The sequence below is a fragment of the Haliotis rubra genome, unplaced genomic scaffold, assembly GCF_003918875.1.
Source record: "Haliotis rubra isolate DU_JTF1 unplaced genomic scaffold, ASM391887v1 Scf32, whole genome shotgun sequence".
NCBI lineage: Eukaryota > Metazoa > Mollusca > Gastropoda > Lepetellida > Haliotidae > Haliotis > Haliotis rubra.
Window position 1 is genome coordinate 2,360,472 of NW_025766991.1, and position 15,828 is coordinate 2,376,299.

General features: G+C 40.0%; 1 protein-coding gene across 1 annotated transcript in view; it reads left to right on the top strand.

The window, feature by feature from the left end:
- The window catches only part of LOC124283744, a 116,145-nt gene that overhangs the window by 25,667 nt on the left and 74,650 nt on the right, over positions 1 to 15,828 (top strand). The window contains exon 18 of the mRNA XM_046719768.1: positions 66 to 209. Coding sequence (XP_046575724.1) covers positions 66 to 209 — 144 coding nt within the window. The remainder of the gene's footprint in view (positions 1 to 65; positions 210 to 15,828) is intronic.

A 15,828-nucleotide genomic window follows, 5' to 3' on the forward strand; every position in this document is an offset into this window, starting at 1 on the left:
TATACATTTGTACCTTCAATTCCCAACGCTAACCCAACTGACACTGTTTAACACTACATTTGCAGATTGTCTGGTTCCCATGACGGCACTGTGCGTGTCTGGAATCGGAGAGACTTCTACTGCATCAGTGTCCTGGCTCTCCATCGCGGCGCCATCAACTCTCTCCGCCTAGATGGCAGCAAACACATCATCACAGCGGCCAGTGACTTGTAAGTTATATTTGGTCATTGGTTGCTGGAAACCCCAAGAAATGTTAATGAGTGATTTTGTCAAGAGTGTTTCAAGACTGAGAAGTTCTATGCCTTGGAATAGTTCTGGGAAGTACTGTCAGTGGTATGTAATGTATGAGACCTGTGTACAAATAGCACGATCATCGCAGGTATGCATGGCACCTACTTGTCAGTAAATGCACATGTTCTTCACATCTATGTGTAGGTCCGGGTTAGAATGAATCTTCAGTAACCCATGCTTGTCGTAAGAGGCGAGTAACAGGATCGGGTGGTCAGACTCACTGACTTGGTTGACACATGTCATCTGTTCCAAGTTGCATAGATCGATGCTCATGCTGTTGATCACTGGATTGTCTGGTCCAGACTTGATTATATACAGACCGTTGCCATATGGCTGGAATATTCCCGAGTGTGGCGTAAAACTAAACTCACTCACTCACTCACTCACTCACTCACAGGACCCAGCATTCAGAGCCAGTTGTAAGGCTTGACTTCTTGGATGACTTAGCAGTGTGTCATGAACCCAGACGCCATGGATCACTGCTTGCAATATCAATCACTGGTTTGTCTGGTCCAGATTGGTTTGTTTTACAAAGCCACTGTCATGTAGCAGCATTAAACAACAAGCAGAAAGGGAGAGTTTGGTTGGTTTTAGTCCCTTAAACATGGCTAATAAATAGTTAGGTTAATTGTGCTGTTCTACCATTGGACTTATCTGCATAGGTAGAGTCAATGACCAACTGTGAGGCTTGGGAAACTATGGTCTTCTTCTTATAAGTTCTCAGTGGACCGTTTCTGGTGTCCCCTGCCGTGATATTGCTGGAATATTGCTAAAAGCGGCGTAAAACCAAACTCAGTCAGTCAGTCAGTCTCAGTTGAGGGAGAAATGGGAAATATGCTGGTGATAGGCCACTTTCTGTTGGCCTTTTAGTTCACAGATACAATGTTCAGGCAATGATTTTATGTAAGCTTCAACTACCTGTGCCCATCTATCTGTATGAAAATATACTTCCATCCTGTTCAAGCAGAGTGCTTATTCTTAGTTCCTTAGAATATTATCTTGGCATGCTCTTTATACCTTGGAATAAAGAAAATAAATAACAGTGTTAATATTCTAGGATCTTTCCAAAGATAAATTGAGATTTAATTGAGATAATAAATGAAGGGACAGTAAGTTTTTCACAAAATAATTAAAAGTAAAAAATCTTTGTGACCATGTTATTTTAAATAAGAAATCATTGTTTTAGATGGCTAGATGCCTGTGTTACAGTCTGTGTCTTCTCTACAGCCCCTGACCAGTCAGTCATCCTCTTCTACCCCTGACTGTGTCTATCATCCGTTTCTACCCTTGTCTACAGCCCCTGACTGTGTCTACCAGCCTCTTCTACCCTTGTCTACAGCCCCTGACTGTCTATCAGCCTCTTCTACCAATGTCTACAGCCCCTGACTGTGTCTACCAGCCTCTTCTCCCCTTGTCTACAGCCACTGACTGTGTCTATTGGCCTCTTCTACCGTTGTCTACAGCCCCTGGCTGTCTATCAGCCTCTTCTACCAATGTCTACAGCCCCTGACTGTGTCTACCAGCCTCTTCTCCCCTTGTCTACAGCCCCTGACTGTGTCTATTGGCCTCTTCTACCCTTGTCTACAGCCCCTGACTGTCTATCAGCCTCTTCTACCCTTGTCTACAGCCCCTGACAGTGTCTACCAGCCTCTTCTACCCTTGTCTACAGCCCCTGACTGTGTCTATTGGCCTCTTCTACCCTTGTCTACAGCCCCTGACTGTGTCTATCATCTTCTTATACCCTTGTCTACAGCCCCTGACTGTGTCTATCAGCCATTTCTACCCTTGTCTACAGCCCCTGACTGTGTCTATCAGCCGTTTCTACCCTTGTCTACAGCCCCTGACCGTCAATCAGCCTCTTCTACCCTTGTCTACAGCCCCTGACTGTGTCTATCGGCCTTATCTACAACCCCTGACTGTGTCTATCGGCCTCTTCTACCCTTGTCTACAGCCCCTGACAGTGTCTACCAGCCTCTTCTACCTCTCTGGACACCCCTCACTTGCAGTTCTTTGATATAGAAAGAGTTGTTCCCCTTTGATCATGCATTTGAATATGGTTGCCTGAATTAAATTGTATTATTTTGAGATTATACTGTTAACTTCTGCCTTTGTTATTTCCCCATTTATATAAATACTTATATCTTAACAAACAATCTCTACATTAAAGAACAAGATTGAGAATCCGTTATCTTGATATATATATATTTCAGGAAACTAAATGTCAGCATGAAGATAAGACTGAACAAGTTTAAGGACACAGTTGAAATGATGTTTTAATCAGTCTCATCTATAGAGCATACTGGTTTGTCTGGTTGAAATGAGAATATTTATACACATGCACCATAAACTGGTGACTGCGCTGTTTAAGAACAAACACTCAAACAAAACAAAAAAAGTAAATTATTCACTAGATGTTTTCTTTTGAATCCTTGAAGATATTTTTTAAGAAATGAATGAAGAGAATAAGTTATGCTCTGCAAAAAAAAAAGAAACGCAAAGTGGTTTTCCAATGTGTACTTTATGTATCATGTAATTAATCAGCAGATCATGATAAGTTGTTCAAATTTGGCAACATTGTCACTGACATGTTCATCCTGGCACAATGAAACAGTCGAATGTCAAGGTGTCAAAAGACTGTTGCCTATGTGACTGTCAGCCATATTGTAGACTTTTCTCTCAGGGATACTTGGTTGCATACTGTGACATACTAGTAACTGTAGTGTACGTCATTCAACCGAACTTACCAACTCAGTCAACCATAAAGATATAATAGCTTACCTATGTGCATGACTTACATATTACTTAAAAAAAGTTTTAAAAAACACCTGATTTTATAGTTAACATGTCATGCCATTTTGTTAAATATTCCAGCAAAGCATTCAATTAAATAATGTTAATGTAGCAGTGAATATGAACATATTTCCATCTCTTCCAATGACATGACAATAAAGATAGCAGACCAGTCATAAATAACATGTGTCGTTACACCCAACTCTATCACAACTTCTTGATTGAGACACCGGTTAATATCCGAGTGAGAAGTGGTCTTCAGCAACCCTTGCTTGTCCTAAGGCGACTAATGGGATTGGGTGGTCAGGCTTGGTGACTTGGTTGACACTTGTCATCATATCCCTGTTGATCACTAGATTGTCTGGGCCAGACTCAATTATTAACAGACTGCTGCCGTATAGGTGGAATACTCCTGAGTGTTTTAAACATGAGATTTTACCCGCGGTTAGATAGTTGATCACTTAAAGCAGTCTCCTTAGACGTATTTACACAATTACAGCCACAACTTTAAATGTTGATCTATGCCAAGTTTATGTTCACCATTGCACAGGGTGGTTGTATTTTGGGCTAATGAGTGACAAAAATGTGATTCCAAGGTTGACCAATAATGTTTCAAATACCTGAACTATAAATGAAGGTGAGCTACAGGAGGGTGTGGCTGTTACTTCATCAGATGCAATGTTTTCATTTTAGTGAGTTATTATGGATTGTTTTTAAAGCTCTGGGCCCCGTTTCACAAAGCTCTCGTAGGCCTAAGATCTCGTAACTTTTCTCGTAGCATTTGTACCTCCTATGTTACAGTATAGCAGGTACCAATGCTACGAGAAAAGTTAGGAGATCTTAGGCCTACGAGAGCTTTGAGAAACGGGACCCTGGATCTCGATCACAAAACGTTAAGAGCTATCGTAACTGTATGGTTTGTCATAGGCTTACGAATGACGTAGAACTATGAACGCTTTGTGGATTGGACCCCAGGGTTGTTTAGGGGGCGGTGGGTAGCCTAGTGGTTAAAGTGTTCGCTTGTCACGTCAAAGACCCAGGTTCAATTCTCCACATGGGTACAATGTTTGAAGCCCATTTCTGGTGTCCACGCTGTGATATTGCTAGAATATTGCTAAAACGTAAAACTAAACACACTCAGAAGAGTGGTAGCAGTATTAGAAAATACAACAAAACAAGCTCTTTTGTGAATGGAATGGATCTGCTAACAGTTTAAACTTTGCCTGTTTTAGAAATATGTGGCTGAACATTATGTATGGCATGAGGAAGTAGGGATCAGATTCACAGTACTGTCATCTTGGATAAATCAGGGAATTTCTGCCGCACACTTGCATAGCTTAAGACAGATTACAGACAGCGATTAGAAATTATTTATGAAAACGTATAAAACCTTTAAGTACACAATGTACATAACTCAGGTAAAATGTAATTTAGGTAGACGTTTTACCCACAGGTGTGTAGATTGACTGTTTGAAACAGAAGCCAGACAGTGGAAGAGTAACTGAAGCTTATAATGTAATCAATTAGTGGCAGACGAGGGCTTTAGGCCAGGTGTTACTGTCACTTACCTGAATACACGCACATGGAGCCACTGTGAACAAAGGCTGACATAAGCAGTTGGGTTATATGCACACGTCAACGTAAATGTCAGCAAAGGAAGTGAACCTCACTGTTGCCTTCTTCTACCCTTGGCGCTGCCTCAAAGATGGTTCCGCGCCATTAACTTTGGAATGGAAGTGCAGGAGGATGAAAACTGAAGGAGGGAGACAAAACTGAAATTTGTGGTATTTAGGTATTTTAGTGTGAAACACACAGTGCAGACTTTGAAATAAGTCATTGTTTGTGATGTTGTGTGGCAGTTTAATACCCTCTGGGGTGGGGTGGAAGACATTCCTGCCAGTCTTTGTGTCTTGGACATCTGTTGGAAATGTTCACTGTTTGGTGCTTATTCCAGGAGAATAAACACAGCGCTGTTGGTGTCATTGCAAAGAAGTTGTGGTTGCTTCAGAAGGAACTGGCAATATAGTCCTCTCACAGTGCTAGGAGGGATGGTAAACTCATGACAGAATGGGGCGATATACGATATTTACAGATTCATTCGGAGATGGACTGTTAATGGCTCTCTTTTGTAAAACCTTTGCCTGAGTGGCTAATAGCCATGAAATCGTCTCTGTTAAATCATTGGTGTCATCAGGATATTGGCCCTTTTTGCAAATGGTTTTCGCATTGTATTTTCATAATGATTATGTTAACAGATTTGAAACCACCGACTAAGCATTTCAGTGATGCTATTCAGCTTGGATGATGTTCAGTTTAGTTACTTCTATCTTCATCATCATCTCACTGACTTAACCTTCTTCTACTGGGGACAGGTGTTTCACTTGTCTAACATGATTTTCCCTGCAGAGTTGCATTTCTTAGGTTTGCCAGGATACAATGATTATAGTTCAAATTTACACTACTCCCCTGCTTTAAATCTTATTTGCCAAGAGGAGTCATATCTTTGCTCATGATTTGACCAAAGTAATGATTGTTACACCTTCTGTCTCTTAATGCTTAGTCGTCATATGAGCGAAATATTCTCAAGCACGACGTTAAACCCAATTTCACTTCACCTCTTAGCGTTTAAGAGTCAGGCTCCTTCTTAGCAACAGTCCTACTGTTAGTCTATGCTGAAGTATGGGAGTTTGATCATCTTAGCTCTAAACTTGTTGTGTGCAACTGGGTTCAGATACAGGAAAATGTTTGTAGAAATAAAGCACAGTATTTTCCTCCAGCAGTTGTAATTAACGTAATTGACAAAACAAGCTAATGTGTTTGTGTAACAGTGTTTGTTCCCAGCTCCTCATTTATGTTTACTGCAATAAAATCTCATCACGAGACTTCATGAATCATTAATTTTTAACGCTGTAGTGATAAATACCAAATAACTTCCATTCTTGAAAACAGTAAACATCCATTAAGTTGACAGTACATCTTAAACAGCTCATGAGTCATGAGAAATGACTAATGTGATCGGGTGATTTGGGTGGTGCATGTCATCGTACCCACTGCGTAGATCAATGTCCTTGACTCACTCCCTTTATCAGTCACCCCTTCACTCCCCATGATGATAGTCACTGAATTGTCTGGTCCAGATGTGATTATTTACAGACCACTTCCTATTGATTCTAACCCGTGAAGATCCGGGGAAGAATAGGTCTTCAGCAACCCATGCTTGCCACAAAAGGCGACTATGCTTGTCGTAGGAGGCGACTAACGGGATTGGATGGTCAGGCTCGCTGACTTGAATGACACATGTCATCGGTTCCCAATTGCGCAGATCGATGCTCGTGCTGTTGATCACTGGATTGTCTGGTCCAGACTCGATTATTTACAGACCACCACCATATAGCTGGAATATTGCTGAGTGCGGCGTAAAACTCAACTCTCTCGCTCACTTTATCAGTCACCCCTTCACTCCCCATGATGATAGTCACTGGATTGTCTGGTCAAGATGTGATTATTTACAGACCACTTCATATTGATTCTTTATTGCGGAGTGCAGCATTAAAACAACAGACAAACAAACAAACATAAACACTCTGTCTTCTTTTTCGTATGCATCCTTGAGTCTTTCTTCATCCACTTTTGATAAACTACATTATCTACTTCTTTGAGTGTAATAATAACTGCAACTAAATATATAGTACCTGTCTTTGCTGACAAGTTCCTGCTTGAAAGGCATAATTATTGATTGATTCACGTAAATATCAACATGTAGGTCATAAGTGTTTTTCATTATTTATGTATATCTTTAAAGATAAGTGAATGTGTTTCAAAGGTCATTCTTGCCATTGATCTAGCAGGCAGAACCTATCAAATTCTAGGAGGCAGTCGGTTTCCTTTGCTTGCTGCTTGTATGAACTGTGCCATTTTTATCATAGTTTTTTTAAACTATTTCTACCCCAAACTGAAATATGATTCAGAATGCTAAATAAACATGTTAAACTTTAGGGTTTGATAATTTTTAATGTTTTTCAGTTGGTGAAAAACAATATTTTAGTGTGACGTATCCAGGCCATATCTGCTATACCTCTGCTATATACTGCTATCACAGTTTCTTTATAATCTGACAGAGGCGGTTGGGTAGCCTAGTGGTTAAAGCATTCACTCATCATGCTGAAGACCCGGGTTTGATTCTCCACAAGGGTACAATGTGTAAAGCCCATTTCAGGTGTTCCCTGCCATGATATTGCTGGAATATTGCTAAAAGTGGTGTAAAACTCAACTCACTCACTATAATCTGACGTTGACTCTGCTCATGCCATCAACCACGGGTTCCAAATCTCAATCAAAATACAATCAACTCTACTATAGCTGCTTATGTACATGATGTTGATGAGAAGGCTGTAAACCTTATGCCGTCATGCAGTCTCCCACTGAATCAATAAAGTCATTCACAGCAGCATTACTTACTGCATCACTGTGTTTGGTTAGACCAGTGGTTAAAGTGTTTGCTTATGATGCCAAAGACCAGGTTCGATTCCCCACATACTAACTGAGTGTTAAACCCTTTTCTGGTGTTCCCACTCCTCACATTGCTGGAATATATTGCTTGAAGCAACATTAAACTGTACTCACCACAGTGAGTGAGTGAGTGAGTTAGTGAGTTTAGTTTATGCCTCACTCAGCAATATTCCAGCTATATGGCAGCGGTCTGTAAATAATCGGGTCTGGACCAGACAATCCAGTGATCAACAGCATGTGCATCGATCTGCGCAATTGGGAACCGATGCCATGTGTCAACCAAGTCAGCGAACCTGACCACCCGATCCCGTTAGTCGCCTCTTACGACAAGCATGGCAAGACCAGTTCTAACCTGAATCTTCATGGGTTGCATTTTATTAAAAAATTGGAATGATACTGAAGCATGGATTACTGAAGATCAATATTCTAACCCGGACCTTCACAGGTCTACAGAATTAACATATGTCAATATTTTTTGTATGTAAACACTTTGCAAACACAGTTTTTGTCACACAAACAGGATGTACATATGAAGAAAAAATTCACATAGGTTTTATGAAGAATACTGTCATAATATTCATATATACTCATGGAACGAATAAGGGAACACATGAAAGTACAAGTGTTCCTTTATTTATTTCCAGAATTTCACCCACTGCTCAATACATACTTTGTGAAGAATTCTGGAAAAGAATAAAGGAACACTTGTACTTTCAGTGTTCCCTTATTCATTTCCATGAGTATATATTCTACATTTATTACATTCTTATTTTTTATTTAAATAAACAATTTAATGAGTAAGAACTGAAATTCATTACATGAAATTCAGTTTTATTTACTGTATTGAACACTATTGGCCAACATACTGGGGCTCATCTTTTCTCTACTGACAATTGGCAGTAGAGGTACCTATCTTTACAACAATGAAATGACTCTGTCAAGCAAGTGATTTTCTTAAAAACAGTGCTAGTTTTTTATTGCTAGTACTTTATTAAGGTAACTACAACAAATGTTCACATTTTACACATTGAAATACAAAATGGATTGAACTTACACTTATCAATATCTATATTTGTATATAAACTGTTCTTATTTCATTATGATATTGTAATATGGCATGAAATTCATCCTCTATCAGATTCAACTTATAAAATGTGCACATTCTTCTATGTGAACATTTTATCAAAGACATATCTATTTGTAACCTTGCCCAACCAGTTCTAAAATAAGCAAAATGTCCTCTGTTGTACACAAACAGTTAATTAAGCAATTGTTGAGGTTTTAGATACATTTTATAACTTGACTAGTTTTTGCGTCCAGACCTTTTTAACATTTATCATTACTTATTATAGAATGGGGACGCCTCCAGTTAAACAAGGAAAGTTATTTCAACACATTGTGTCTGAACACAAGTCATATCACAAGCTTGGCTGTAATACATAACTTGTTGTGACAGCTCAGTAAGTTCTAATTTGGTTGGTAATGGCCCCATTCAGATGTTTCCTATGTAACTGCACCAAAGATGAAATCTTTAAAAATACTTCCGAACAAAAAACGCCTTCATCAGCACTTTGATAATGGAGTCTGTGTTCCCTCCGAGAATGTTGAGAGTCTTGTTCTCAGTCGATCTCCTGTTGATTCTATTGATTCCAGTTGAGCTAATTACCTGTCCCCGACATTTGCCATATGTTTATTAGTGATGAAGAGCCCTGTGTTTAAGCTTCAATGAGAACATGCACTCAGGATAAGCATCTTCATAAATTAAATCTGTTGATAAGAGTTGCCTCTGCCTAAACTTCCTGTAAGCCCAAATGACTGCTTTATGTAACAATACATTGGTAGATGCATTAAAATGCCATTTGTAAGCTGTGAGCTATCAGAACAACTAACTGTAATGATTGTTTGGGTGGCAAATAGCTTATCTAATGAGCAGAATGACTGATGTAGGTATGTTAGTCTCACATCCCACATGTACAACGCAGTTCCGCAAAGGTACGTCGAAGACGTACGACCCGTCTCAGCTCCTTCCTCATACCCCAGCTCTTCTATGTCACGAGCCAGACACTTCATATTATTTTTGCCGATATTAGATAATTTCTGAAGATTTATTTGGTTGTTCTATAAGTAGGAAGTGTTTTCACCCCGTCAGTAGGTACGTTGCATTCATTCGCTGGTAATGGCCAAATACTTCGCGAAGTATGCGAGGTAAGCTTTAGTAGCGATGTTTACTGGATGTGTCACTCAGCCTTTACTGTATTGGCAGTGACACAGTTTTGATGCATCACAGCTGCCTATATATTTTTAGGGTGAATTTTTGCTGCTGGGCTTTGAAGCCTAGACGGGGCAATCCTAATTGAGTGTGATGGTCTTAAACCAAATGCTAATCATGTTTTTGGCTAAGGGTTGTGAAAATACACTTTTGGAATCATACGAAGCAAATTCTTTTCTTGTTATGTACCCGTGGTTGAGAGAAATCCACATGGAGGTTGTCTGTGAGTGATTATGTGTGTGAACGCCAACGGGCAGGTGCTTGCGACGTAGATCTGAGACGCAACTGCAGCAGGCTGTACGCGAGCCAGAGGGATATGCAGTCATAGTAAACTTGTCTCGTGTTGGCGCAGCGTCAAACAGGAAGTGCATTACCTGCGTGTCTAGCCGCATCACAGACTTCCTGTCTGCAACATAATCGCCAATCACCATTGTCTAGAAAACATGACAGTCATTGAGAGATAGGAAGTGCAGTTTTCTCCCTTACATCATATTTCAGCCTGCTGAGAGAGGGTAGCCAATTAGCTCTTGTAAATCATTATTTATGACAAATAGTAAGAGGCTGGAGAGGTTAGAATGATTCTGGATGCATACAAGTTTGGATAACAACTATTCCAATGGCCTGGTTTGTTTCTCATCACAGAGAACTCCTGGGTTAGATTCCAAAACAAGTGCAGCATGAACCCCCAAATTAAGCATGTATGTAGTTACATAGGGATGAATATTGGTTGTGAGGTATTAGAAGGCTAGGCAAATTGGGGCGATTATTTATATATATGTTCTGGGGTCTGTTAGAGAGAATACAGTTAACCATGGTTAGAACACTAAAAGGGACCACTAATTTTAGTTCGTTATAACTTTAGTTTAGTAGTCAATATGCATTTTGACTAAAACATACAGTAGTTTTAGGGAAAAGAAATCAGCTCATTATATGTGTCAGTTCATTGAAACAATGTTTGTTTCGGGTTAAAATATTGCCTCGCTGACTTGGTTGACTCATGTATTCGGTTCCCAATTGCGTAAGTCAATGCTCATGGTGTTGATCACTGGATTGTCTGGACCAGCCTCGATTATTTACAGACCACCGCCATATAGCTGGAATATTGCTGAGTGCGGCATAAAACTAAACTCACTAACTAACTCTAAATGTATTTTACTGTATGGGAAACTCAATTTCTTTCACCTCATTGTTATTGCTAGAAATATTCCCACTCATTTACCCATCAAACACGACAGTGTTGTATTCCTACATCTGACCTGGGTTTCATTCATTTTTATTTGTCAGAGTTTTGACTTGGTACTAGCTGGTCTGAATGTCCTGTAAATACAGATATAGCAGACAACAGCTACAACAAACCCAACCTACACATTCAGACGGTACATATATCTGGTTTGCATCACACTGCAGTAGGCAGCTTCAGGAGAGATGTATTAATTAGTTGTGGTGGCAGACATCTTTTTCACTGAATTGTCCTCATTCATTCATTCATTCATTCATTTTCATTCATTCATTCATTCATTCATTCATTCATTCATTCATTATTTTATTCATCAATCAATTCATTCATCTTTTTGTTCATCTATTCCTCCATGTTGATTAAACAGTTACTATCTGAAAAGGCATTAGTTGTGGTGGCAGACATACTTTATATTCATTCATTTATTTATTCATTCATTCATTCATTCATTCATTCATTCATTCATTCATTCATTCATTCATTCATTCATTCATTCATTCATTCATTCATTCAATCAATCAATCAATCATTCAATCAATCAATCAATCCATCCATCCATCCATCCACCCACCCACCGATCCATTCATTCATTCATTCATTCATTCATCCATCCATCCATCCATCCATCCATCCATCCATCCATCCATCCATCCATCCATCCATCCATCCATCTATCATTCATTCATTCATTCATAGTAGATTAAAAAACTAATTTTGGGGGCTTAACTATTTATTTCTTGTTTTAAACATAGACAGGAAAATAAGCGTTACAAGTGTCTCAAGTATTCTATATTCACGTTGTCTATATTCTTTCGGTATCTCAGTCTGTGTTGTCATGCAGGGATGTGCGATTCTCAGACACATCCAGGTGAGTTTTGTTCAGCATCCCGTTGCCACAGCCGTTGCTGCAGACAGGGGTGTAGGAAGTGAGGATGTAGCAGTGGGGATGTGCTCTCTGCAGTATCAACAAGCGGAACAACATGGATGGATGCCCTGGTCTGGAGAGCATCTTTACAACCAACACATGAATCAGATAACATGGTGTTTAGTCAGTTGTTTTACTCTTTGCTTTGTCATTAATTACAGTTTGGGTGAGGATATACATATGGGCAGGCTGTTTTTCTGCTATCTCGATCTGTTTACGGAGTTGTTGGTATTTTTAGACCTACCTTCTGCAGTGTGTTAGGCTGTCACAGCTCTGCTTGTTTTGTGTGTATACCTGCTTGGTTAAACATGGAACGGAAGATCCCTAAGGGTGGATCGGGTTGTGTAGGACTGCTGAGAGGTACATAGGCAGTGAGGTATGGCTGGGAGGTACATTTTATAGTAGGATATAGCTAGGAGGTAGATAGGGTAGTGAGATATAGCTGGGAGGTAGACAGGGTAGTGAGATATAGCTAGGAGGTAGATAGGGTAGTGGGATGTAGCCGGGAGCTAGATAGGGTAGTGGGATATAGTTAAGAGGTAGATAGGGTAGTGGGATATAGAGTAAGAGGTAGATAGGGTAGTGGGATATAGCTGGGAGGTAGATAGGGTAATGAGATATAGCTGGGAGGTAGATAAGGTAGTGGGATGTAGCTGGGAGGTAGATAGGGTAGTGAGATATAGCTAAGAGGTAGATAAGGTAGTGGGATGTAGCTGGGAGGTAGATAGGGTAGTGAGATATAGCAGGAGGTAGAGAGGGTAGTGAGATATATAGCAGCAGGAAGGTAGATGGTAGATAGGGTAGTGAGATAGGAGGTAGAGATAGGGTAGTGGGATATAGCTGGGAGGTAGATATAGGTAGTGGGATATATATAGGGTAAAGCTAGGAGTAGATATAGATGTAGCTAGGGTAGTGGGATATAGAGTAGATAGAGGTAGTGAGACATAGATAGGGTAGTGGGATAGTGGATATAGCTGGGAGGTAGATAGTAGGTGAGATATAGCTAGGGAGGTAGATAGGGTAGTGGATGATATAGCTGGGAGGATAGCTAGAGGTAGATAGCAGGTGGAGTAGGCAGTGAGATATAGGGTAGCTAAGAGGAATAGACAAGGTAGTGGGATGTAGCTGGGAGGTAGATAGGGTAGTGAGATATAGCTAGGAGGTAGATAGGGTAGTGAGATATAACTAGGCAGTAGATAGGGTAGTGAGATATAACTAGGCGGTAGATAGGGTAGTGGGATATAGTTAAGAGGTAGATGGGGTAGTGGGATATAGCTGGGTGGTAGATAGGGTAGAGAGATATAGCTAGGAGGTAGATAAGGTAGTGGGATGTAGCTGGGAGGTAGATAGGGTAGTGAGATATAGCTAGGTGTTGTAAGCATGTTGAGACATGTGTTGGAGTGGGTGGGATGACAGCTGACATGTCCGTGTAATACTTGCTTTGTTTGGGTTTTTCTGTTTAACTCAGCATTATTCACTTGATGCTAGTGTTAGTGGCAACCATGTGATGGTGTTGTCACCTTATCAACAGGGTTGATGATGTGAGCATGAAAAACTAAAGATGATTCATGCTTTGCTGAAAGTCCTGATGGAACATACATGTATATAGTGACTTTTCTGGTTGAAATCAGAATGACAGTCCTACCATTCTACCATAACAATAGGCTGCTTTGTGTACCTGAATATCTGGTCCCGATTTCTCCAAACAAACTTAAGTTTTTCTCAAATTTCAAACTGCGTTTGACAATTTCAAACAGCTGAATTTTTAACTCAGCTGCATTTTTTAAATCAAAAAGCCCAAACAACTTAAAGGTCACATGCAACGTAAAACACAACTTTGCAAATTCTGATACCTTTCGGTATGGACTTACCGAAACAAATCATCAAAAATGCAATTCAATTTATAAAGTTGAAAAATACAAGATGAAATCAAACGCGCGAAATCGGAGTTCAAGCAATTCACTAAAACTGGTTTCAACAGCTGGGCTGCGCTCATAGCACGTGCGCAGTGAAATAGGTTCGCGCAACTTGGAAGCGGGCTGTCCGGTGAATACTCGGTGAAGGCTTTGGTGTGAGCTATTTTCCTAATGTTTTGTTGATATCTCACAGGCGCGAGCTTTATATATGTTATGACAGTAAATAAACTGTTTATATAATTTCATTTGTCTATTTCACCACACGTTCTTCTTACCAAGTCACTTTCTCGGTTCGATACTTAAAAGCAATGTCATTATTTAGCGTTGTACAGAATTTCTAACTGTGATATAGATATGTCGTTGTCACAGACAAAACTCAATGTCTTGTTTTATTGACACCTGTGTGTCTGCCTGCCTGTCTGCTAATGACAATATTCAATACACAACTGCGATCACTGACCACATGCAATTTGAACTTAACACCAATCAAGCTATACACCATAAACAAAACGCATTGATTTATGGCCCGAGTTCGGTCTCTGTCACATTATGTAATTACACAGACAGGCCCGGTGTGATACTTGAACACATGACATGTTATGATGTCTGTTGATTGCAAAATGTTATACACAAAAAATGAGCATGTATTTACAAAACCCAACATCTCTATATATACACACACAATGAGCCGTGAGGGCATCTGCAAATGAACCAGCCGTTACACTTGAGTGCACACCCACCCGCTCTGACTGGGTTCGGTATCCCGGCTGCTTCGTTTCTTGGGAAGTAAACCCAAGTACACAATATTGCACTTTTGATTTGCGATTGTACGCTTATAATTTTGTTTATACGTTTTTTCATAACCAGCATTGTATATTATATGTCATGAATAAGTGATAATTGTGTTTTAATTATGTTTGATTTTTTGGTTGCATGTGACCTTTAAGTAATCTATCCACCAAACTCAAATTGTCTACTAAGTTTGAGTTTAATATTGTTTCAGTTTATTCCGGAAAATGCATTTCCTGCGTTTTCTCAAATTTGAGTCAAAACTCTGACTTAAGTCAAAACTCAGACTTAAGTTTGTTTCGAGAAATCGGGGGCCTGATCTGTCTCTTTCTGACACCAGAGGTCATGGCAACATGTGCTCCCAGCTCTGTCACAGAATAACACCATAACTGATGCTGCTGCCATGTTGGCATAATCTGTCTTCTTTGTATTTCTGGAGGTTGGTAGCCCAGTAGTTAAAGCGTTCACTCGTCACATCGAAGATCCGGGTTCCATTCCTTAACACTGTTTAATATGTGAAGCCAATTTCTGATTTCACCCGCTATGATATTGCTGGAACAATAAGGCTGTGTGAAACCACAATCAATGTATTTCACGGTGGCGTAACCTCGTGGTCAAAGCGTTCACACGTCATGCCGATGGCCGGGTTCGGTTCCCCACTTGGGTGCAATGTGTGAAGCCCATTTCTGGTGTCCCCCGCTGTGATATTGCTGTCATATTGCTAAAAGCAGCGTAAAACCAAACTCACTCACACACTCCTGTTCAGTACATCTCCAACAACCAAGGTTTGGCATCTAAAACCTATCATTTAGGTAACTGCAATTTTACTTAACATCCTGAACTGCAGCATAAGCCATATATCTATGACAGTTACTCAATGTATATCTGAGTGAATGATCTAATATTTCCCAAGGAACAGGTGTTCCATTAAGCCCAGTATGAACCCATGATACATCAGGCCCCACAAGACGTCTACCAGCTTGATGAATACATTAATCTATTGTTTATGTCCTGTACATTGTTGGCACCAGGCCTGCTCGTCTCCTGTTGTTGTGTTCACGGAGGTATATCTACAGATTAACAAGTGACCTACAGGGAGAAA